At 36.0% G+C, this 27,441-nt stretch overlaps 1 protein-coding gene across 2 annotated transcripts in view; it reads left to right on the forward strand.

Annotated features, from left to right (window-relative positions):
• Window positions 1-27,441, forward strand: part of LOC106867323 (transcriptional enhancer factor TEF-1-like) — a 123,038-nt gene that overhangs the window by 72,800 nt on the left and 22,797 nt on the right. For both annotated transcript variants that reach the window (XM_089348431.1, XM_089348432.1), the window contains exon 3: window positions 25,548-25,681. In XM_089348431.1, the coding sequence (XP_089204557.1) occupies window positions 25,548-25,681 (134 nt within the window). The remainder of the gene's footprint in view (window positions 1-25,547; window positions 25,682-27,441) is intronic.

Here is a 27,441-nt window from a genome sequence, read left to right on the forward strand (position 1 = left end):
TCTTATTCCGTCCATTTAATTTCGACTTAAGGATCTGTCTCAGTATGCGTAAGTACTCCACCTTAAATTTTTCTGTCATTTCTTTCTCCATTAATTTATCAGAGCACTAACAGCACCGTCCAAGCGTGATCATTGCCAGAGCAGCTGTCTGGCATTTGTGCCGGTGGCATGTTAGAAAATTATTCGAGCAAGGTCGTTGCCAGTGCTGATGGATTGGCTCCTGTGCAGGTGGCATGTAAAAAACACCATTTTGAGCATGGCCGTTGCCAGTACCGTGTGACTGGCCCTCATGTTGGTGGCATGTAAAAGCACCCACTACACTCTCGAGTGGTTGGCGTAAGGAAGGGCATCCAGCTGTAGAAACTCTGCCAGATCAGATTGGAGCCTGGTGCAGCCATCCGGTTCACTGGTACTCATTCAAATCATCCAACCCATGCTAGCAAGGAAAGCGGACATTAAATGATGATGATGATTTCCAAAATCCCCAAGTACTTATAGCCCGTCTCTTCTATCTGCTTTATAACCTCCCCTGACAGTATCATTAGTCCATCCATACATTTGATTTTGCCTCTATTCAATACTAACACACCACACTTTCTCAGTCTGAACTCCATTCTGATATCAGCACTGAAGGTATACACCGTATCAACGAGGGAACTGACTTGGGCTTCATCTTTACCATAAAGTTTGAGGTCATCCATGAATAACAAATGGTTGACTTTTTGTTGGCGGCTTTTCAATACATACCCAGCTTTTGCTTTCCTCAGAATCAGTGTCAGTGGTATCAAGTACAGTATAAAGATCAGTGGGGACAGGCAGTCCCCTTGGAACATACCCCTCATAATTTCTACTGTCTCTAAACTTTTTCCGTATGCTGTCAGGTCCGTCTTCCAATTTGCCATACTTTTTTCCAAGTAATTGCTCAACACTCAATGCAATCCCAAACAGGTTTATACACTCCATAATCCAAGAATGTGGGATCATATCGTACGCCTTACGATAGTTGATCCATGACATGGCTAAGTTACTTTTCCTCCTCTTGCAGTCTCTGAGTACAGTTTTATCTATCAGGAGTTGATCCTTGGTACCTCTGCAATTACACTTGCAACCCTTCTGCTCATGTGGCAGGACTCCATTTTTTTCTTGATGTTCATACATTGACTCTGAGAGTATTTCAGTCAATAACTTCCACATAAGTGGCAAACAGGATATCGTCCCGTAATTGTCTACCGTATTGCTTTTTTCGGTGTTTTTCAGGCACAGCACTGTCCTACCCAATGTCAACCACTCTGGTGTTACTTGGTCGGCATTTAACAAGGTGTTGAGTTGCGCAGCTATTCGTGCATGACATTCACCAAATCTTTTAATCCCAGTAGCCTTGAACTCCATCTGGTCCCGGGGGCTTCCAGTTGTTCATTTTTTTTTTTTGCTGATTTCCTTCACTTCCCTAACTGAAATGATTAGTTCTGCCTGTTTTGGACAGACTACCGTTTGTTTCAGTTCTTGCAATCATTTAGCATCCTTCTTGTGCTCCTTGTCTTTGCTCCCGATGTCACTCCAAAACCTTTGACTTCCAATGTTATCTGGTATCAACTTTTCATTTGTACATCCTCCATTTATTTCTTTATAGAATCTCTTCTGATCTACTCTGAATAACCTATTCTGGTGCTAACCCTTCATTCTTTGGTCGTATCTTACCATCTTTGCTTTCTTTGCAACGAGGCGCTGTTTCAGTTCCTCCACTACTACTTTCAGGCCCTTTCTTTCAATATTATACTTCCTGTATTTTTGTTCACTTTTAAGCTCCCTTTTCTATGTTCGGTCTAAAACAGAGATTTCCTTCGAGAGCATGGCTAACCCTGCCTGGATTCTTCTTTTCCACCATGGATCTCTTCTTTTGTCACTCCCATTATGTTTCTTTTTCAGCATGGAAAGCTAAATGAGGATGATGATAGTGCTTGTATAACAGCAACAATCCTTTACAACTATCATGTGATGTCAAGACAAAGAAGCACCCACACAAAAACACAAGCACACATACACATTTATATTTATCACTCTTAGTTTTGCCAGTTGAGTAGAATATTCTTTGCTGTGGAGGTGTAATAAGACCCAAACATATCCATTACTTTCATCTGTTGGCTTTAAAGACCAGCTCTGCTTCAAAATGTCACTTGTATATTTCCAAACATTTCAATTGATTTTATTGGAGTTGTCCCTTCTCTCTATTGTTTCTAGATTTGAAACACTTGAAGAAGCTTTTGTTTTTTAATTGAATAGATAATTTCAGGGAATCAAAAGTTTTTCGGCTCTCTATATTGCATATATAGGACCTGTATCATACAGGGTTTCATATCTATAATCATTTGTATATTCTGTTTTGTCTTCCCTGAAAACTCATAGTTAAATCTTTTGCAGTCTTTAAATAAAGTTGCCACAATGCTTTTATTGCTTTTATATTATAATAATAATAATAATAATAATAACAAGAGCACTCACAGAGTGCAAACTTCTGCCAAGGCAACACCAACATCCTCTCAATGATTAGCCAGAGATGATTTTTAAAATGAGTTTATCTGAAATAAACTCAACTGTTCTCACGAGAATAAAAAATGAACCTGACTGCTCTCAAAAATTAATTTTAAAAAACCAGAAAAATAATCCAGAATCCTTGTCCGGTACCTGATCGATCCCAATGGTAGTCGTGGAATGTGAAGGTGGGTGTTTGGGTCATGTTTGTAATGCTGTGTGTGTGTGTGTTATCTGCAGTGGGAACAGGGACAGTTTTCTCTATGAAGGCCTTTTTTAGTCTTTCCACTGATATAGTGTTTTTACGACCATTAAGGTCTACAGTGAAAAATTTATCCGTGCATGAAAGAAAACGGAAAGGACCTGCATACGGTGCTGTTAACAGAGGTTTAACAACATCATTGTGCACAAAAGCCTGAGTCCAAGAAGTAAAGCTTCCTTCAAATCAGAGCTAGAAATGCAATCGTCAAGTAGGTAAGAGGTTTGAAACAGGAGCAATATATTCAAAATTGGTAAAATCAAAAATTGTTGAGGATAAATTAAATTTATTATTGTTACTGAATATGTTAGTGTTATTTAATTTCTGAACGGTTTTGCTGTTGTTTGTTTATGTAGTTTGATTTCTTTATCCATCAGTTTCTACTAAGATAGAGATGCGAGTAAAATTGATAATAGAGAAACGAAAACAAGACTTTAGAAACAGCAATGCCACCATAACTTACGTGGAAAACCATAAGCATACTTTCAAGGGAGATAATCAGAGAAAGACTTGAAAGTCAACGTAAGATCGTAAAGTAATTATAACAAATAATCCAGAATCCTTGTCTGGTACCGGATTGATCCCAAAATCTAATCAGTTTGTGCCAGTCACAAAGCCAGACATCCCTGAAAGTTTTATCTGAATTTGTCCAACTGTTCTTGAGATATCTTGTCCATGGACAAACAAACACGACTGGAAACAGTACCTCCACCTTTGCTAAGGCAGAGGTAATAATAATAATAACAACAATGTATTGGCTATATCACGTTTGTGTCAGGTGAGAACTAGTTGATATTGTTCTAAATCCTATTTTCATGGCTTATCAATTGTATCTTTGGCAATAAGTAGCTATTGCCCTAACTAGTAGCATGTGAAAAATTACTTTGTTAGAGAGATTTCTTGGTCCAGTGAAGAAACCTGAAAGCCTTCTCTAATTTCCATTGTCCACCAAATAAAAACTTTTTTCTTTCTGGCCTGCTTTGATGTGACATTTAAAATGCCTACTGGTGCAGAACCTGACTGTCATTAATAAAAATAATCTTCACTTTCCTTTCCTCTCTTGAATTTACTGTGGTTGTGTGGCTGAGAAGTTCTCAGCTACATGGTTCCAGGTTCAATTCCATTGCATGCCACCCGGGGCTCGTCAAAGCCTTGTCAATGGGTTTGATAGGTGGAAACTCTTGTTTTTCAAGTAAAGGTTTTGTTGTTTTTTCAATTCAAAAAGCACTGTGAGAGCAACAGATTTGTTGACAGAAAATATCAAGAAATGTCACCAGTTGCAGCCCAAGACTAGAGATTTGTAAATGTTCACTCATCATCATCATCTTCATCCTGCTTATTATTTCAACATCCACTCTGCATGGGCCAGATGGAGTCATTGGGGCAGATTTTCTCCAGCTCAATGCCCTTCTTCTCACCAACCCTCACATGTTTCTTGTAATGAACTTCACTTCTGCGATACCTCTTCACTGTTTCTTGTACTTGTTTAAGTCATCGGATTGTGGCCTTCCTGGGGAACTACCTTAAAGGGTTCAGCTGAATAAATCGACCCCACATCTTACTTTTTTAAGTCTTGTATTTATTCTATCAGTTTCTTACGCTGAACTGCTAAGTTAAAGGGATGTCAACAAACCAACACTGGTTGTCAAGCAGTGATGGGATAGGACACACACATACATCATCGTTATTATCATCATTTAACATCTATTTTGCCATGCTGGCATGGGTTGGACAGTTTGACAAGTTGCAGGGCTGCACTGAGATGACCATCTTCTATACAATTTACATGGCATTGGTCAACTTTACCTTCCTGATCGCTCTCCTTTGAGATGACACAAGTGAATCAGTAATTGGCATTGCCACTTCAGCTGTTAAATCCTCCTCCTCCTCCTCCTCTTCAGCAGCAGCAACACTGTAATAGTTGCATATCTATATATATATAAATGAGAATGTCTGTCTGTCTGTGTGAATCCCTAAAACTCGAGAACTACGCAACCAATTTCATTCAAATTTTACACATGCCTTACTTAGGGTTCCAGTTGTGTTTTAGTCAAAAAAAATTATTAACTTCTTGCAGAGTTCGAGCCCACGGCAACATAATATCTCATCCACTATTTAAGTATTACGTGTCAAAAGTGAAACAAAAACACTCATGTCAAATACTTTCACTTTAAAAATGAAACTATTCCACTAACTGAAACAATCACATTTCGATACTGTAGTGACAGATACTTTCACAGAGAGAGAAAGAGAGAGAGAGAGAGAGAGAGAGAGATGTATATGTATACATATACATGTATATGTACACCATTTCGATACTGTAATGACAGATACTTTCAGAGAGAGAGAGAGAGAGAGAGAGAGATGTATATGTTTACATATAGATGTACACGTATATGTATATATATATAGATCTATACATACATGTATATGTATACATATGTGTAGATGTATATATATAGATAGATGTACATGTAATATGTACACATATATACATATATACATGCATACAGATATCTATACATATATACACCCATCACACACACATACACATGCACACAAACACACACATTAGTCATTTGTTTTCTTATCCAAAACTACGTCAAAAGTACTGAATGGATCTTTATGAAATTTGGAAATTATATTCTTTGCATAACGGCCATAACTCCCATGAAAATTCATATATTTTTGCTGTTGATGAAATTTTAACCCGAACATAACAGATGAGCGTTATTTAGAAAATGATGTCACACGTTATCGAGGCTACCATTCTTTCTGGATGTGCAAAAGGGGATGACGTCTTTATTCCAAGAATTCCTCTTACTCCATCAGGAGCAGACATTCCTTTTACATTCAGAAGACTACAATTCCCCCTTCGTGTGACTTTTGCCATGTCCATAAACAAATATCAGGGTCAAACACTGTCTGTAGCTGGTCTTCTCTTGCAACATAATATCTCCTCCACTATTTAAGTATTACGTGTCAAAAGTGAAACAAAAACACTCATGTCAAATACTTTCACTTTAAAAATGAAACTATTCTACTAACTGAAACAATCACATTTCGATACTGTAGTGACAGATACTTTCAGAGAGAGAGAGAGAGAGAGAGAGATGTATATGTACACGTTATTCCACTAACTGAAACAATCACATTTCGATACTTTCAAAGAGAGAGAAAGAGAGAAAGAGATGTATATGTATACATGTATATGTACACGTATATGCATAGATATATATATATAGATATAGATCTATATGCATACATGTATATGTATACACATGTGTAGATGTATATATATATAGATCTACATGTAATATGTACACATATATACATATATATACATGCATACAGATATCTATACATATATACACCCATCACACACAAACACATGCACACAAACACACACATTAGTCATTTGTTTTCTTATCCAAAACTACGTCAAAAGTACTGAACGGATCTTTATGAAATTTGGAAAGTATATTCTATGTATAACGGCCATAACTCCCATGAAAATTCATATATTTTTGATGTTGATGAAATTTTAACCCGAACATAACAGATGAGCATTATTTGTAATTCAACGGTACAACAGTGTAAGACTACCCTTTCAGATATACTTTCATTGTGATTTCTGCAATGTGGTGCATAAATTGTCAAGTAAATGAGACGCATCTTTGCCTCCACTGATTCACTTGCAAAGTGTTGAGTAAAATTATTTCGTTGCAGACCTCCTTTGAGTCTTTTTATTATCACTGCGACACACATAGTCCCCAGTTGGTAACATTGATTTCAAGGCCCTCCTAGATGAGAGACTGGCATTCCACTTAATGTCTATGTTCCATGCTGGCATGGATTGGAGAGTTATTAATGTAGAAATATGGTATCGTAGCTACTAACAGTTGAGGGTTGCGTAGTCTAGACAGCGTTTTTAGATTTCATTATTCTCTTTAACCCGGGCAAAGCCGGGTATTTCTGCTAGTATATATTAATATTTTCGCAACAGCTATTATTATTATTATTATTATTATTATTATTATTATTATTATTATTATTACACTAGTGCCAATTTAATTAGCAGGGATTTTATCTTGCCATTTGGTGATGGGTTTCCTCAAACCTCATGAATCTTTTTTTTTTCAGGATTCTAGCAGAATATAGAATGGTACTTTTCTGCAGGTTGACAATGCAAGTTTCAGTTCCAGTTTCTTTCAGTCTTTTAGGCAGCATTCTTGGTGTTGTGCCAAGTGCACCAATTCCTACAGGAATAAATGTTGTCTCCTGCTTCTACAGTCTCCCTTGCAAAGTCTGTCATCTTACAGGCTTTGTTTATTTTGTCCTTTGTGCGTCAGTATTAGGCTCAGTCTTTGTGTGGAAATCCAAAAACATCTTGTATCATAGCCCCTGCTTCATGTTCATACCATTTTTCTGTTGTTTTCAAGCTACATACTTCATTATCATTCCAATGCACTCTTTTTGCCAACAGTCTTGTCTGTGCTTATACTCCTTTTATGTTAGTATACTGCACTCACTCAAAAAGTGATTGATACCTTTGGTATCTTTTCCTGCAGATTCTACAATTGCTGTCTGGGTTTTATTGATCTTTGTCTTTATCAGATTTGTTCCAAAGGCCTGTTCCTCAGTGCTTATAATTAACATTTTTTCCTCATTTCAAGTTCTTCACTTCCAGCATTCTCGGTTTGCTGCATGAATTGGTCATGCAGTTCCATTTCTTTCCATTTGTTCTTTCCTTTTCTCTTTGAATTCCCCATCTGTTTCAGTCCCTTTTTGGATATCTCTGGCTCTGCCGATAGTATTCTTTCTTTACTCTGCTCAACATAATTTTCCAGACCCATTATCGCAGTATTAATAGTGTCTTCTGTGTTTAGTGATTGTCTGCTATCTTCCTTTCTTGATAGGTAGAGTCGGTTGGAATTATCGTCATCATCATCATCATCATGTGGTAGTTGAATGTCTTCTTTTATTAGTGTACCACTAATAAATGTCAGAAAATATACCTGGCTTAGTGTTTTTATTACGAACTTATTGAACTGTCAGTGCGATGAGATAGTGAAAAATGTTAGTTATTGATGAGGTGGTAAGTAATTAATTGACATATTAATAATGTATCAATATCAGTCATTGATAGGTTATTAGTGTCACTTATTGATTGATTTGTCTGTGTCATTGTTATGCTGGGAGAACAACACTTAACGAACTTAGATAATGATGTAAACAGAGTAAGGTTTAGATGGTCTGGAGGTGGGGGTTCCACAAAGAAACGTGATGTCAGTAAAGATGGCTGCTCCGTAATTTATATTTTGTCACCTCCTCTTCTCAATTAATTTCCATAGCAACGTCAAACCATTAACGGGTTTAGATTAAGTCACTGTCCATTAAACACTGAAACAGAAAACATTAATTTCAATCCCTTGGGATTTTGAGACACACAGACAGACTTAGTTAAGAGTCTAAAGAATATGGAAGGAGGCTCTGGGAATCAGAAAATCACACCTGGTTAAATCTACTGGGAATCGTTTTGTGTCAATAGAAAAAAAGGGTGTCTAAGCACCCCTAATATTCTTTACTACATTTAGTAAATATTTCATCCATGCAGGCCACATGAGAACAAAATAGAGAAGTAGACGATTGGTTTGAGTTCCTTGTAACCTGGGATGTAGTTTGGAGAGAATGGAATTGGTTCAGTTTTGGTTTATTTGATCTGTCATTATCATCATCACCATTGTTGATGTTTTAACATCCACTTTTCCATGCTTGCATGGGGTCAGATAGAATTTATTGAGACAAATTCCTAACCAAGACTCACCTGCTTTCAAGCAAGGAAATATTTCCCTATGACCAGAGTATTTTTTTTTTTTCATTGAAGACTGGAAACGAGCAACATTGCTTGTGTGTTGGTGATGCTTATTTACAATCATCACAAAATGGGCTTCTTTCAGTTTCCATCAACCAAATCCACTCAAGGCTTTTGTTGTCCGGAGCTGTAATAGGAGGCACTTGCCCAATGTACTTCAGAATGGGATTGAACTTGAAACCACATAGTTGGGAAGCAAGCTTCTCAGCTGTGTGGCCACGCCTGTGCCTATTCCTATGTATTGCTGTTCTATATTTAACGATCTTCTGAATTGGTTTTGTCTGAAACCTTTTCATACCAAACCTGTCCAAGACCTTATTCCATGTTACAAATTTCCTAATCAAAGCCTTTCGTCAAAATTCCATGTCTTTCATTCAAAACTCCAGCTTTAATCATAACAAACTTGTTTTACCAAATTCTTCATTATTTTCTCAAAATTAATCAAAGCAAAATCAGTGTTTTTCAACAGAAATTATTGTGAGAAACCAGATGGATTTTGCATCCCTTTCTAGATGGAAGTATGGATGGATTGCACTTATCTGGTATTTCACAAATCAATGTTTTGAGTAATTAAACCGTGATTGTTAATTATTCAACCGTGAAGTGGGAATGGTTTGGGTCTAGTGGTATTGATGGCAGCCATTAAAGATGCTGATGTAATTAGTTGATTTATGTTGTTTAATGGGAACGCCCATGGCCTAGTGGTTGGGGTGTTATACTCATGATTAAAAGATTGTGGTTTCAATTCCTGCATTGAGCATGCATTGTGTTCTTCGACAAAATACTTCATTTCATGTTGCTGCAGTCCACTCAGCTGTAAATGGGTGACCACCCTGTGACTGAATAACTTTCCAATCAGGGGCAGGTGTTGGCCCAGTCCACCTAGCCAGCAAGGTGGCATCATTCAGAAACTAAAACAATGCAAAGCACATTGTGACCAGCGATGTGTAACAACATCTGATGGTCCGGTTGATATTGTTTGAGGAAGAGGACATTGGTTCTTATTTATCTGGATTGCAGCTGCTACGTCTCCTTTGGTTATCTTGGTATTTCTCAACTAAAAGCTCTTTTTTTCTTCTTTTTTTTTTTCTCACTCATATTTTTAATCGTAGTGTTTTAGAGAATCTTTTTAAGGCTGGTATATTTGTCAGTCAGCCGCAAGTTGTCACCAGTTTTCCACTCTGACTTCCAGTTTCCATCACAAGAAGAAGCAATGCTTTTTAGTCCATCAAATTCTCCTCGTATTTGATGGAGATGGTAAACCACGTTTTTTAGTCTTTGAAATAAATTAAAACTATAAAAATTGATATCACAAATAATAACGATGACTGTTTCCAATTTTGACACAAGGCCAGCAATTTTTAGAGAAGTACGTTAAATCGATTATATTGGCCCCAGTGCTCAGCTGATATTTATTTTATTGGCCCTGGAAAAATGAAAGGTAAAGTTGACCCTAGTGGAATTTGAACTCAGAATGTAAAGAGCTGGAAGAAATGCCACTAAGCATTTTGTCCAGCACACTAACAACTCTGCTAACTCACCACCTTAATGATAATCCTTTCTCCTATAGGCACAAGGCCTGAAATTTGGGGGAGGGGGGCTAGTTGATTACATCAACCCCAGTACTTGACTGGTACTTTCTTTTCATCGACCTCGCTAGCCATTCTGTAGAGCAATATAAAAACTAATCTCACCTCTGACAAGTAACTGGAGTTTCCATGTAATTTTAACTTTCTAGCAGCAACCATGTTGCTATTGGTGACAGGTTGTTACATGACAAGTTTATGTGGAATCGTCTTTAGATTGACTTCATCTGTCCATGACTGTCGGATCTTAACTAAAATATCAAAATGAAAGACAATGGTTAACAATGTTGGTGTAGGAAAGTGGTAGGTTATATGTTGGAGTGGGAAACCTGTTGGTGTCTCATTGGGACTCTGTAGACGATAGTTAGTTTTGATATTGCCATCATCGTTATTTAATGTTCAGGTGCAGGCATGGCTTTCCAACCACATGGTGATAGGTTCAGTTCCACTGCATAGCACCTTGGACAAGTGTATCCTGCTATAGCCCTGGACCAAGTGCATTGTGGGTGAATTTGGTTGACAGAAACTGTGTGGAAGCCTGTCAAATATGTGTGTGTCTGTATTTGTCTAGAAATCATGTGGTGGTTGTAAATGAACATCAGTGTTATACAGGTGAAAAAAAAAAGGGGCTGGCCATGGAGAAATGCTACCATGTGTGGAAACAGGTGCCTGTTGGTGACAGGAAAGGCATCCAGCCATATGAAATTGACCTCAAAAAATTCTGTCTGACCCATGCAAGCTTGGAAATATGGACATTAAAACGAAGGTGAATTAGGATTATGAAAATCAAGAAAAAATATTAGATAGAAGTTAAATATTCAATATACATCATTGGTGTTTGGAAAGAAATTGTGTTCAAATTTAAAAGGAAAGGAAAACCATGGGGAGGGGGAGGTTAATCAGTCTCCTTCATTAACAGCTTTGAACAAATGGTACAGGAAGTGAGATTTGAAGAAGCTGAGACAGGTGATAATCTGAATTTAATGCAGGCAGATAACATTAACCCTCGTCCATGTACACCTTAAAGCGCCAGTTCTCAATTGCTACCCTCGGGGCATCCTTCTGGTGGCCCTTGACAGTCTTCCCTCTATAAATAGAACAAATTTTTCTTTAAATGACTTGTTTTCACTTTTTGAGTGTGACCCCTTAAAAATCTAGGTTTGGGATCTGGGCTGGATATTAAAATGGTTGAGAACCACTGCCTTAAAGAGTTCATAAAAAAAACAACTTGCTTGTTTGATGGACTCTTCCAGAACCCACAAAGATCTTATCTAAAAGACTTAATGGATTGATTGAAATTTTTAATGAAGTCATTAAAAGTAACGAAAATCTGTAATAGTAACAACATTGAATTGTTATAGGAATGAATCAAACAAAAGGAACCAAAGTGGTGATCTGGCAGAATCGTTAGAGCATTGAACAAGATACTTAGTGATTGTTCTTCTGGTTCTGGGTTCAAATTCTACCATGGTCATCTTTACCTTTTATCCCTTCAAGGTTGATAAAATAAAGTATCTGTCAAGAACAGGGGTTGACTTGAACATAGCAACAGACCTGGCTCCCTTTCAGGGAGAATGTTGTGATTTCAGTCACCTGTATCCATGGAAACTGGGTAACTGTTCTTCTGAATTTAGGACTCAAGAAAAATTTTCAAAAAAGGGAGAAGGAAAAACCAGTCAACTTTTGATACCCCCCCCCCCCCCCCCACCATCACTTTTTCGTATATAAAAACAGAAATCTGATAAATACATATATTTATTTTTTATTTTATGTTTTTATTTGTTGTGTAAACTAAAGAAAATGAGTCTATTTGTGGATTGAATTACAAATAATTGAGTTCAGTGCCTTTTATCCTCTCTGAATATGGACAGAGTATTGTAGTCCTGTTGTAGTCCTTGATAAATGTTGGTTTCTTTTACTAAGACAACTCATCTACGTAAAACCTGCGTCGTTACCTTTTTCTGATAAAGTTTCTGATAACGAGGCAAGAAAGTGGAGCACGAATTTCATTATAAGTAATTAATGTTACATTCATAGGAAAGAGGTGAGCTGACAGAGTCAAGAGGTGCAGGCGTAGGCTGTGTGGGTAAGAAGCTTGCTTCTCAACGACATGGTTTGGGGTTCAGTTCCACTGCTTGGCACTTTGGGCAAGTGTCTTCTACTATATATAGCCTTGGGCCAACCAAAGCCTTGTTAGTGGATTTGGGAGATGGAAACTGAAAGGAGCCTGTTGTTTATATATATATATATATACATATATATATATATATATATATATCAGGCATATGCTGTCAGTAATTACTCAGGGTAGGCAGTTGATAACCCTTATGTAGTAAAACACACAAAAATAAGTGACTGAGTCGTGGGTAGATTTACATCTACCTTCATAGCACGTAAAGAAAATGTTGTAGGAATGTACACGGCACATCTACTACAGCAGTTCTATAAGTAGCTTAGATACTGAGATTGAAAGGCAGGGGTGAATTATGCCTCCCTAATCTACCAAAAAATATTTGGTATTTCATGCAGAGTAATCAGAGTAACCTTTGTAATTTTATTGAATTAGGTGCATATTTTGCCATGAGAGGAAAATGTTGCTATTGATCTATTTTATTCAAGATAGGCACTGCCTACCTTGCCTAACCAGGTAGCACATCCGTGGTGTATATATACATGCATACATATATATTTGTGTGTCTGTGTTTATCGTCCCCCTTCCCCTGCATCACTTGACAACCAATGTTGGTGTGTTTAGGTCCCCATAACTTAGCAGTTTGACAAAAGAGACCGATAGAATAAGTACTAGGCTTACAAAGAATTAGTCCTGAGGTTGATTTGTTTGTCTGAAGGCGGTGCTCCAGCATGGCCGCAGTCAAATGAACAGAATCAAAACGGTGGGCTGACAGACTCGTTAGCGTGGCTGGGCCGAATGCATTAAGTGGCGTTCCCTCCATCTTTACGTTCCTCTGAGGTTGACTCTGCCTTTCATTCTTTCGGGGTTGATAAAATAAGTACCAGTTGTGTACTGGGGATCAACGTAATCGACAAAACTCCCCCACAAAATTGCTGGCCTTGTGCCAAAATTTGAAGCCATAGGTGCAGCTTTTGTCTTTTGCTTGTTTCAGTCATTAAACTGTGGCCATGCTGGAGCACCACTTCGAAGACTGTTTAGTTGAATGAATCAACCTCAATACCTTTATTTTTTTGTTGTTTCAAGCCTGGTACTTATTCTATCAGTCTCAGTTGCCAAACTACTAAGTAATAAAGGCTGTAAACAAACCAACACTGGTTATCAAGTAGTGGTGGAAGACAAAAAAAAATACACACACACAAAATTAATACAAACAACAGGTTGCAATGTGTCACCTAAAAGGAGAATTATAATTGTCACTAAATGTGACTACATTGCTAGAAATAAGAGCTAAAATGCTTTACTGCTGTAGTCAAAGCACATTAATAAAAACACACTAACAAGGACCAGTATTTTGGGGTCAATTATGGTCCCTGTCAGTGTATGTTCTTATTCATGTGCATTAGAGCAGTTTAGCACTTATTTCTAGTAATGTAGGTGTTTCTTAACACTCTAGTGACATTCAGTGACAATTATAGTATATATATATATATATATATATATATGACAAGCTTCTTTCAGTTTCCATCTATCAGATTCACTCACAAGGTTTCGATCAGCCAAAGGCTTATAGTAAAAGACATTTGCCCAAGGTGCCATGCAGTGGAACTGAACCTAGAACCATGTGGTTGGGAAGCAAACTCCTTAACCACATAGCCACACTTATACAGCTTTTTTTGTTTGTTTATTTTTCTCTTATAGTCTTTGTCTGCCACTTAAATATCAACTTTAATATTTTAAATGTAAAGATTATGGAGAAAACTGGTCTGTTAGTTTATAGTTGTGACAACAACAACAACAATAATAGACTTCATAATGGAAATAAATAAATAAACACCTGTGTTTCTGATATTTGCTTGTAGTCATCTGCACCAAACTGGTTCCCAGCACTAAATTACTCTGGTCTAAATTTGCTTATCAAGTTGACATTACCTTTTTTTTTTTTTTTTTTTTTTTTTTTCGAGATATTTTATATTGAAATGAAAAAATGGGTCTAAAATATAAAACTAATCCCAAGTAAGCCTTGTGAGTGGATTTGGTACATCATGGACACTGTCAGAAGCTGTTGTGTGTGTGTGTGTGTTTCCTTGTTTTGATATCTTGTGACAGTTGTAAATGAGTGTCAGTGTCATATAAGCAGTGTCGTTCATTTGCAATATTCTACAAAAACTTGGAAACGAACTTTCAGGATTTAAAAAAAAAACAGTTGAATTAGTTTATATTGTTAATTGTTAGTGATACTAATTGCTGACTAGAAGTGACTTTGATGAATATAAATTTACTTCAACAATTTTTTGATTTCTACATACTTTCAGTTAATAGCTGTATACATGCATACATTCATTATGTAGATTAGGTTATGATTGAAGCTGTCTCCTCATGAAGCACCTCTGCTTATTCCAAAGTGTATATAGATGTTATTATTGTTTGTGGCATAGGAATTGAGAAAAATACTGGAAAATAGTTGTTGTAGAGTAATGACAAACCAAAACAGGAGATTGGATAAAAATTTTGGTGTTATTTATTCACTACTACACATGTTTTATTTGCTAATAGGAGTTAGAAAATTTGTACATGTAGGATAAACATGTAAGATATCTCATATCAGAAATTCTTTGGACAGAAAATCAAATAATGTGTTCCGTTTGCTAGTAAGAGTTAGCATCTTGTAACTCCCATTAGCAAATTAAACATGTGTGTCATGGTGAATAAATGATACCAGAACATTACTCTAATCTCCTGTTTATATATTAATGGTTGTTTATTATGTCAAGTTATAATAAAAACAATTTAACATCGTCAGATAATCCAACAAAGGCTAGCAGGTTGAAATTTCAAAGTCCCTGTCACCCTGCTTGTTGTAAAAGTATATAGAAATATATATATATATATTCAAATGTTATAAAATTATATTATGTTGTGCTCTGTGCAGTCATTTTGTCATCAATAGAGTTTGGGAAACAGGTGTTGTCTTTTTTTCGTATTTATTATTATTATACCCCCTTTTCAAAAACATTTATGAATAGTTGTCACAACATTTGCTGTTATAAAGCTATTGAAAAATGTTCAAGCATGTGACCAGATGTTATAATTATATAAATATATTAGATTATATTTGTAATGTTCATGTTTTTTTAAAAACAACAAAATCTTTTTTAACAATATGATTATTATTATTTAAGGATTTATCAGATGTATATAATGAATATATATACACTTGTTTCAAATTTTCTAAAGAATCTATGTTCCCCCCCTCCCCTTCTGTTATGAAAGCATCATAAGAGACATTGTCTTTGTGGTGCCATCATTTTTATTATGTTGGAAGGTGTTGTCTGACCCATACAAGCATGGAACCAGTGGCTGCTGTTGATCTAAACCAGTGGTTCCCAAGGTGGGCAGTACAACCGCCTTGGGGGTGATGGAAAGATCTAAGGGATGATAATGGGGGTGGCCAAAATGGGGTAAGTTTTATTTGTGAAATATAGATTGTTTTGAATTTGCTACAGAAAGTGGTCTATATTTGTGGTGGGGAGGGTGAGGAGGCTGCTAGGAATGTGGCCTGGGTGCCAAGGGGGCAGCTTGGAAAAGTTCGAGAACTACTGATAAATCAAACCTTATCCTCATTGTGTGTGGATGCATGGTTTTGGAAAGTTTACAAGACACTTTTATTTTAGAATGTATCAAATAATTTCCCAGCATCTAATGTAGCTGTATTAAGGATGGAAGGCTGAGTACCATAGACTAGGGAGCCAAAATGAGCCGAAGCCTGCTAGGTCCATTAATTGATTGCTTTTAATAAAGTAGTGGAAATAAGCCAAAACATGAGTCTGTTAGCATAAACTTAGGAAAAAGTGGCTTTTGGTACTTTGGCAGTTAAGTGGGGAAGTCCCATTATGTCATTGCATCTCCTTTCCCAACATACATAACCCACACCTAATATTGGTCTTTCATTATTTAATGACTTTGTTACCTATAAGAAACATTTAAAAAAAAAATTATCTAAATGAAAATTCTTGTAGAAAGATGACAGGAATGTTAAATTTCCATCAGCCTGTCAACTCCCTTGCAATGAATAGATGACAAGAAAAACATAGCAGTGGTGTGTGCCACCCTGATGACTCGTTACAGTTATACAAAACATAGACAGACAGAAGTACAAGTTTTACCTCTCGTATGGCGGTTGTCTTGGCCAAAATATAAACAACTGTACAATGGATCAGAAGGGAAATAAAGTAGAAATATGGTTCTCTCAGAACATAGTTTATATTTAGGATAACTTTGTGGCTTTCATATCTTAATCCAGTATATTGTCACAGCATTGTATTTCCATGCACAGAATCATTTATCTTCTCAAAAAAAAAACACTTCAAAATATCTTTCAATAAATCTATGATAAAACATATTAAATTAGTTTTTTTTCTGCAAGATAACCTTGTAAAAAATAGGGATATGTCTTATGCAAAAGCATGTTGTAGACACCAGCAAACAGAGTAAATTTATTTTCATGCTCATGTTTTATGCCTGTGAATTTAAAGTTATTTCTCTGATGTTAACGTAGTGATTGCATTCTAACATCTGAACATATTCTTTTCTTTAAAGGCACCCTTCTCTTTTGGCTTTTGTTTCTCTCTCTGAGATGTCTAAATTAAAACTGTAAATAAAATATTTCTAAGTTTAGCAGTTAAGTTAATACAAGATGCATTAAATGGAACTTTGAGAGAAATTATCTTAAATTTGTTGATGATGTACATATGTTCAAGATTAATTAATTAATTTTGATCTTGACTATTTATGAACGCCAGTTCATCATCAGCTTGTGGTGCCATTTTATTGAAACGGCTGAGTGGATCTGGTTTTATAGTTTTAGATAAGCAGTTGAATCTCTCTCCACCTCCAACTTGGCCATTCCTATGCAGCTCCTGTTCAGTTCTGGCCCCCTCCTTTGCTCACATTTGCTCCTAACAAAGCCTTCTTCCTCTCTACTGAAGCTCTACTAATGAATAATTAACATAATTTTGTCTTGGAGAAATTTTCATTCTGTTCCATTTTTAACGTGCAGCTGTCGGTTGTGGATCCTTATATCCTAAATCATTACTGATTGTTGAGCATTCTTGTGTTCTTGTGCTCGGCTTAGACCAAACATTTGTATGTTCAATGTCTCACACACACTTGAAGAAAACCCAGCTTGGTTATTTTGTGTTTCAAAAATTCTATTTATTAATAACATATGTAAAAAAAAAAAGCTTCTTGTTGCAAGGAACAGCACAACAAAAGAAATGGTAAATTTGTGCAGAGTCAGATAATTTCACATAAATTTCCTAATTATATTCGTAATGTTCAGATATTGCTAGTTTTCCCAGTTGGCCAGAACAAGGTTAATTTTCACCCTTCTAATAATTAAATACACTGGAAAAGTTTCCCATGCACTTGAGTCAGTGTTTGAATAAATAACACCAAAAAAAAAAAAAAAAAAAAAAAAAAGCAATTGAAAGGCAGATTATTATTGTTTAGGAAGTACTGAGCAGTAGTTTCACAAAAGAACCATGCATGTATGTGGTATTTCATCAAAGCATTTAATCACAGGCTGGGTTAAACAATTATCAAAGAGAAGATAATTTCTCTCTTTGACTCCAACCCTTTTCACAAGCACGGATCTCGTGTGAAAGACAAAAGATGCGTTTGCGGTTTAAAAAAAAAAAACTTTTTAAATAATTATGAAAAAAAGAAAGAAAACGATGTTGCTCGTTAACACAGTAAATCACTGATAAGGTTAGATTCTTTTTTATCATTTCAAAAAAAAAAAAAAAAAAATAAAACACTGCCAAAACTTTAACCAACTTCAAATAAAAATTCATATGAGTTAACATGAAACAGAAAACTTGACACACAACTCGTCAAGTTCTATAAAATATTCTAAAATCAATCTGACACAGTTTCACTTTATTCTGTAAAAACACTCCATCTGGCTTCGTTCCATTGCTACCCCAGTCACTAGAAAAACTTTAAAATCTTATTAATGATTAAAAAGTTAATTTGTTGATCTAAATTCATGCCATTGGCCCATTTGTGTTATTTTCCTTTTTTATTTTTGTTGTTTGTTATTTAATTTATAATCATTGGCATCAGCATTTTAATGTCTACCTCTCTGTGCTGGCATGGGGTCAGACGGAATTCATTGGAGTTAAATTTGCTATGGCTGGATACCCTTCCTATCACCAACCCTCGCCTGTCTTCCAAGCAAGGTAATATTTCCTCATGGCCAGACATGTTTTTCACGTTTATATAATTCATTAAACAAATTGTTTACTGATGCCTGCCAAACAAATAATAATTCTTGAGGTGCATGCAGAGCAGTGAGAATATTTATTCTGGCAGACAATGTATTTTCATAAAGCCACATGGATCACTGACGGGGAGAAGAGATGACTGGCAGAGGTGTTCTCTGATGATGGAAAACAGTTGTGGTCAACTCTGCCAGGACATATTAAGAATGCTTTCTCACTGTTTTGTGTGAACCCTATAAACTAGGAATTTTCTTTTAATCGAAACTGGTTTATTCAATATCATGAGTGTGTTTGTCAAACATTTACTGGAATAGGCAATGCTTGAAGTCTTTTGTTTCCCCAGTTATCATTGTTATAAAAAGTAAGGAATGCGTTAAAATAACAGTTTTGTAAATAGCAAGTTCCAGCATTAATAACCTGTACTCTGCATTTAGAAATAGAAAGGAATATCTAACTGAATTAAAGCCTAAACAAATACAAAAACCATCCTTGTACATAGCCGACTTGATATTGTCAAGTACAGTTTGATCTAATTGTGTGTCTGTGTATATATATATATATATATATATATATATATATGTACATGCACGTTTATGTGTGTGTGTGTGTGTGTATATATTACAATCAAATGGAAATTGTAGTTGTGACCCTCGTGCCGGTGGCACGTAAAAAGCACCCACTATATACTCAGAGTGGTTGGTGTTAGGAAGGGCATCCAGCTGTAGAAACACTGCCAGATTAGACTGGAGCCTGGTACAGCCTCCTGGCTTCCCAGACCCAGTCGAACCGTCCAACCCATGGACGTTAAGCGATGATGATGATATATATATATATATATATATATATATATATATATATATATATATATATATATATATATACACATATGTACACACAGACACGTGTGTATGGTAACTAAACAGAGTATATATAGTGCTTCTCAGTTCATTTAAATGAAGTATCCATCCGTACACACATTCATGCATACGTATACAGAGCCTCATATACTGAGAAGGATGTTAGGTACAGGAGTGCATGTGCCTGTATGAAAGAGACAGAATTGTTAAGAGTTTTATTAATATTATATCCTATAACAAGCGTCACAAATATAATGCACTTAATGATATGTTTTCTGAAACTGTATGAAATGTACTTTGTGTCTGATCATGTAATCCTAGCCACCAAAATAAAACACTACAAAAGCTTATATTTAACACTGTATAAAAAGTCCTAAATAACTGTATTTTTATGCCTATCTTCTCCATTAACTGTCAGCATTGCTATTAGTAATTTTAGATAACACAAAAACAGCCCTTTCTTGTCTTCGTCTTATTATTATTATTACTATTAGCACTGCTACCAACAAGGCTATAATCACTGACAATATATATGGAGAATGAAGTAGAGTGGTGGTGGTGGTGGTGGTGGTGGTGGTGGGTGGGGGATAAAGCGTAACCTTTGTGAAGCTTTTTACACATGGGAAATGACTAATTGGCTGCTTCAGGTAAGGTTTTTCTCATGATTGCTGCCTTATATATCTTATATATATACAGCTGATATGTATGTTATTTATATTTATATGTATATGAGTCATTCAATGAATTGAGGTGTTGGTTTTTTTTATGATAGTTCAGTTTGTTAACCCACAACTCATTCTCTCACCTGCTTATGGTGTAATGAAAGAAAGAGGGGTGGTGCTGGCGCTTCAAAATTGTTCTCGCCTTTTGAGCCAATCTTTTTAACTGAGCCGATTTCTTTTGCTTCTTCGCTTTCTCGGATGATGGATTTCAAGTGTCCTTTTGTACACATCTCCAGGTTTGCCTAGATAACTTTATTGTTATTATTATTATTAATATTAATATAATAGGTTGGACACCAACAGAGGAAGATAGTTTTACTATTCTATACAGGCTACATTCATTTGTACAACATTGCAAACATTCGCTACATATATACATATATATATATATATATATATATATATACCATTTGGGTTGGACTTAAACGAGGAAACCATTTGTATTTAATACGTGTCAACTGTTTCATATCAGCTGACCAGAAAAAAAAAAAAAAGTGTTGATAAATTGGACTTGAATAGGAAATAAAGAAATCATTGTTATTATTATTAAAAGGTGCTGAGCTGGCAGAATTGTTAGCCAGACAAAATGCTTTGCAAAATTTCCAGTGCCCCTGGACTGGCTTGTGCGGGTGGCACATAAAAGACACCATTTCGAGCGTGGCCGTTTTCGTGCGGGTGACACGTAAAAGCACCCACTACACTCTCTGAGTGGTTGGCGTTAGGAAGGGCATCCAGCTGTAGAAACTCTGCCAAATCAGACTGGAGCCTGGTGTTGCCATCCGGTTTCACCAGTCCTCAGTCAAATCGTCCAACCCATGCTAGCATGGAAAGCGGACGTTAAACGATGATGATGATGATGATGATGATCTCTTTATGTTCTGAGTTCAAATCCTGCTGAAGTCATCTTCACCTTTCATCCTCTGGGGTCGATGTGATCAACTCCCCTCCCCCAAATTGATGGCCTTTTGCCAGAATTAGAGAGTAGTAGTAGTAGTAGTAGTAGCAGCAGCAGCAGCAGCAGCAACATTAGCTGGTGATTAATGTCTTTTTATTTTCTTAGTTTTTTTATTCAGCCAGTGCACTCACTCCAGAAGTAGACTCTCTTTTATTCCTTTCACAGTATGTGTTGATATGTCTGTCTGTTTGTCCTGTGAGGAAGAAGTCTGTTCAACTGATATAGCATGTTACGCTGAACAGTTTAAAATGATCTGCTGAGACAGGCTGATATGAAAGGGGCAAGGGTTGAGCACCACTACATTGTGGATGGGTCACTGTTATGTTAATATATTAATCATTATCTTCATTGTTTTTATGTCCACTTTTCCATGCTTGCATGGGTCAGACGGAATTTATGGAGGTAGATTTTCTACAGCTGGATACCCTTCCTGTCACCAACCTTCATCTGTTCCCATATAATTAAGCTTCTTAACAACACAGCCATGCTTGCCATTTGAATCTTTTCCTGAATATTTTTGACCTGTCGTTAAATCTGAGCCATTGTAGACATATTGATGTGATCAAATGGTGTTACCCCATGATCTCATGCTGTGAAAGTACCATTCGTTCATTGTCATTCCATTTTTTGTACATGTAACTGTTGGAAACTTTGTATATAAGATGCATCGAGGCATTGTAATTGTATGTAATCTTCCTGGTATTACTTATGTTTTTGTTTTTAACCCCTTTTTCTTATCCTATTTAAGAATATAAAAATATATTTCTGTCATTGATAATCTGGTGTTTAGAAAAAAATATCACATGTATTTTTAGTGCTAATTCACACTGTTAACCCACACTGTGTTAGCCCTTTTGTTACCATATTTCTGTTGAGATGCTCTGTGTTTCTTTCAATTAATTTTAAATATAACAAAGCATTTACTAAAATAACTTCGTTATCATTAAGCTAGTGTTACGAACATAAATTGTGATTGAGGTTTGGTGGAAGATTTTAATTCAGGACTTTTGTAAACAAGACATTTCTACTACAGAGCCCAGAGCTGGTTTCAGCCGGGTTGGTATCAAAAGGGCTAATCTATTCTTTTTGTAAATATGGATTACCAATCCCCAATTCCAGAGAAATCATCATGCTTCTTTTTGCAGTTTACTTGCAAAGATTATTTGTTTAGTTTTTACTATTAAATTTGGCCTCTCTTCTAGTTTTACTCATCTTTTTTTTTTTTCTTTTTTCTTTTTTTTTCTTTTTTTGTTGGTTTATGTAAAAGCTGTATTTTGATTACACTACTTGCTGAATTTATTCCTCTTTTTTTTTTCACCACTTCTCTACCATTTTCACCACTGGAAGGGGTTCATAATTTCTTGCAGTAATTCTCTTATATTTTTCTGTGGCAAATTGCAATTTTTATAACGCTATCAGCATGTCTTCTGTGGTTGCATTACGTTGGAACAATGGTCAGCCCAATCTACAATATGTTGGTGTTTAACAATTATATGCATATTTTTAATTAAACCAGTTACAATTTTCTGATTAACATTCCTGATGACAAATGACTGAGACTTTTGGCAATATGCCATACTTGAGAAGGAAGATCCATCAAACCAAGTGAAATTGTTGTTGTTGTTGCAGATGCTGGTGTCATGCCAGTGGCACGTAAAAGCACCCATTACACTCTTGGAGTGGTTGGCGTTAGGAAGGGTGTCAAGTTGTAGAAACTATGCCAAATCAGACTGGAGTCTGGTGCGGCCCCTCAGCTTACCAGCCCTGATCAAACTGTCCAACCAATACCAGCATGGACAACAGACATTAAAAGATGACGATGAACCATGTATTACAGTTATGTCATTATATATTTGGAGTTGTTTAATCTTAATGAAGCAACTGTTAATTACAATTAAAGAATGAACAAGATGTGGAATTTATGCTTTTCCACCTTTATGGTAAACCATTTTGTGGAAATAGTCTCTATCATATCACTATTCAACCACAAGTAAATTGTTTACATGAATGAAACAGATATTGCACTTCAGACCAAATATGTTTCAGATATTATTTAAAAACTATAAAAGCTTTTCACTGTAGTTTGTTATGAAAAACAAAAAATACTCGTTTAAGGCAAAAAGTCTTAATCGCCATAATCAGCTCAGAGCAGCCTCTTTTTAACTGATGGCTGTATTTCAAACTCATTAATTCTCTTCAGCTTCAGATACTAAGAGGACTATTATCATGTGCTTTTATACATAAAGAACTATTGCTATCATGTAAAACACTAAAAACTCTTGGAAGATGTTTGCAGTTCATTTCTATGAGGCATTGCACAACCTGAACCACCACAACCATGTCACTATGAAGGGGGTGGGGGTGGGGTGTCAGATATTATTATTGTTATTATTATTATTATGTGTCTCGTTAAGTACATTTTTAGATAATGTATAAAGTATAAATGTATGCATATGCTTTATAAGATATGTAGATCACAACTACTTAATTACATAAAGAGGAGTCGGAGTCGGAAGTGCCAATAGTAGAGGAGTCTGGAGTCAAAGTTTTTTGTTTTGACTCCACAGCCTTGATTATAAGGACATGATTAAAAGGTGTATGTTTGAAGTGACAAAGGTCAATACTTGACCTCACAACATGGTTCATTGAACTAAAGTCTTCTAGCAGAACCTTGTGGAAATCGACCAACAGATTGTGTAGAATTCCAACGAAGAAACTGTCCCTCTGGTTCATTACCCCAGCCACATATCACATGGCTTCTGCCTGTGAAATGATTACATTGAAGTCATTAACACCCATGGAATACTAAATTGGTTACACTGTAATGTCGTCATTTCTTTTGATTCTTAGCCCTGGAACAACCTTTACCAAGCAACTTTATCATCATCATCACACACACACACACACACACACACACACACACACACACACTTACACACACACACACCAGGGTGTTGAAACGTCCCTGGCTTTGGGTAAAAGAAAATACAGGAGGATTAATTAACTAATTATGATTTTATTTAATATATTCCCCTCTCCTTTTCACACACTTATTCCAGCAGTTCTTAAGTTTTTCCAAGCCTGTAACTTGGAAGCTTGAGCCTTCAAGCCTTGCCTTTCACAATATCCTTAAAGCCAGGAACTTTTAAGCACCCTCTCATTGATAGATCGCTAACCACTACACACGTTTTTTTTCTCTCCTTGTTTCTTTCTGTGTTTCTTTCTGTGGAAGAGCGTAGGCTCAAAACATTAAAGACATTTTCACTTCCCAAGCATTAAACTAATATATCTGTTTGTTGTCTACACCACCTGTCTTCATCTTTTGTTCTTTTGTGAATTCTCCCTATATATATATATATATATATATATATATATATATATATATATGTATATATTTATATATACACACACTCTCTTAAGATATTCTTATAAGTTACCTTTCATGATTTGTGTCAGTCTCATGTTCTCATCCAGAATAGAAAATAAGTACCAACACTTTCATGTGGTACACTTGAACAATTGCGAAGATGTCTTCGCATAAAACCATTTGTTACGTTGTTAACACACACACTCCAACTGATGCCAGCATGGAAAATGAACATTAAATGAGCGAATCTCTTCAGTTATAGCCTTGGGCAGACCAAAGCATTGGGAGTGGAAGAAGCTAACTGTGTGTGTGTGTGTGTCTCCTTGTCATGATAACATGGGATGGTTGTAAATGAGTGTCACTATCATACAAGCAGTGTCATTCATTTCCAATATTCTACAGAAACATGTTTGGCCATGGAGGAAATATTACTTGGTTGGAAACTGGTGAAGGTTGGTGACAGAAAAGGCATCTGGCTGCATAAAATCAGCCTCAGTTATCTCTGTCCAACCCATGCAAATATGAAAAAGTGAACATTTAAAAAAGAAATGATGATGGTGATGGTGATGTGTGCATGTATGGAAGTATGGATAGATACACAAACATATCCTCCTTACTTTGAAAAAAAGAAAAAAAAACCTCCCCCTCTTCCTTCGGTAAAACTCTTTCATGAATACCAATATTTACTTTAAGCTGTTGGTTGATCTGCTGCCAAAAGTTAGTTTTATCATCCTATTTACTTTCACCAACTGACTAAACTCGTAACATTAGTGAGTGTGTGTGTGTGTGTGTGTGTGTGTGTGTGGACACACGCACACAAATAAGATATCATTCAACTATTTTCATCACTTCTTCCATAAAAGCAACAAAAATACATGACTTGGTTTCTTTCTGATAAAACTAAACTTACCTGTTTCATTTCTGTTTTTATCGAATAAAAAATATATTTTAATCTGATTTTTGTGTTTGTCTTCTGTTTTAGGCCGAAACGAATTAATAGCACGTTACATCAAATTGCGTACAGGTAAAACGCGTACACGGAAACAAGTATCAAGTCATATACAAGTCCTAGCTCGAAGAAAAGCAAAAGAGATCCAAGCACAGTTTAAAGTTCAAGTAAGTATTTATCATTGTTGGTGTTGTTGGTGTTGGGAAATTCTTTCTAAAGTCCTTCTTCTGTTTTTCTTAACAAAGTGTTCTGGTGGCTTCTAGCTCTGACTGATATCACCAATGTAATTCTATTTTATTTAGAGTACAGTCCATCCATTAACGTAATGGTACCATTGCATGCAATAATAGTAACTATTAAGATAAATCCGTGGATGCAGGGACTTCGGATTTGCTTGTATTTTGGAACGGTCGTGATGCCAATAATAAATACATGCACTGGTTCTAGTTCACTTGCTTTATTATTATTATTATTATTATTATTATTATTATTATTATTATTATCATTATCATTTGTCAACTTGTTAAACATTTAACCAGTTAACTAATTGAATGTTTGATTGATCGTTCAATCAGCCAAGTTTGTCAAAGTCATCATTTCATCATCATTGGCAACCTGATCAATGCCATTTCTACTCCAGTTCGGAGAGATGTGTTTGTGTGTGTGTTTTTTTTTTGGGGGGGGGGGGTCTACTCAAGATCTGGAATAGAAACGGCTTGGCATTAATGAAGTGATGAAAGGACTTTGATAAACTTAGTTGGTTAAATGACTAATAATGAATGATTTCAAATTTTGGCTGAAGGCTAACAAGTTTTTTTGGGGGGGGAGGGGTAAGTCAGTTACATCAACCAATTGAATGATGATGATGATAGAAATAATGCATGTGTTTATTATTGGAAACATGGACCCTCCCAAGATCTGTTTGAATACTCTAGTTGAGATCAATAATCTTGTAAACTGAATATGAAAACAAAATTTTGTTATATATATTAATTACATCACAATAAAGGTGGGGGGGGGGTGCACGTGTTATTGTTATGTGTCTTGTTAAGTACTTGTGTGTGTGAGTGTGTTTGTTTTTGTCTCAACATCACAATAGTTGTAAATGAGTGTTGCTGTCCTAGAAGCAATGTCATTCACTTGTAATGTTCTGTGAGAACATGTCTGGCCATGGGGAAGCCTTACCTTACTTAGAAACAGGTGAAAGTTAATGACAGGTGGAGCACCCAACCATAAACAAATCTGCCTCAATGAATTTCATTTGGCCCATGGAAAAGAAGACATCAAAATAATGCAGACAATGATGATTAGAAGCTTTGCATCACCATCCACTTTCCATTTTGATTTTTGGTAGGGATTGAAAGAGCTTCTCTCCATTTTATTCTCCACACTTTTATTTTAGTAAATCTTTTCTGAATTTTATTAAAAAATATTATTTGAGGTTTTTCTTTTCTTTCTTTTTTTTTCTAAAGCTTCAATTTACTTCTGCTATCAGCACCCCCCCCCCCCACTCTGTTTTTTTTAAAGCCACAATATTTGTTCCTATGTTTCTTGAACTGGATTTGTTGTTATTAATGCCTGGTACTTCTGAATTGCCAGTCACACGATATCCCAAGTGGTAACTTCAGTCAAATCTCCTCCAATATCTGCATGGTTTCACTTAAAGTAATCCATCACCAGTTACCAATTGTATATCTTTGTTAGATTTGAGTCTTGTTACTACAATTAATGACTCTGCTATACTAACGAAGTGCAGTTAGCCCTTATTTTGTTTTTTTAATTTAACCCTAGGACTCTTAAAGTCACCTGGTTCCCGTGGCATATATGTGACAGATCCAACATTCCTCCTGAATTGGATGCCAGTCTGTTGCAGGCACTGGCGTAGTTAGAGTGTGTGCCCCCTTGCACCCCACAAAAAACACATATT

This window comes from Octopus bimaculoides, chromosome 3 (genome assembly GCF_046866305.1).
Source record: "Octopus bimaculoides isolate indiv1 chromosome 3, ASM4686630v1, whole genome shotgun sequence".
In the NCBI taxonomy this organism is placed as follows: Eukaryota; Metazoa; Mollusca; class Cephalopoda; order Octopoda; family Octopodidae; genus Octopus; species Octopus bimaculoides.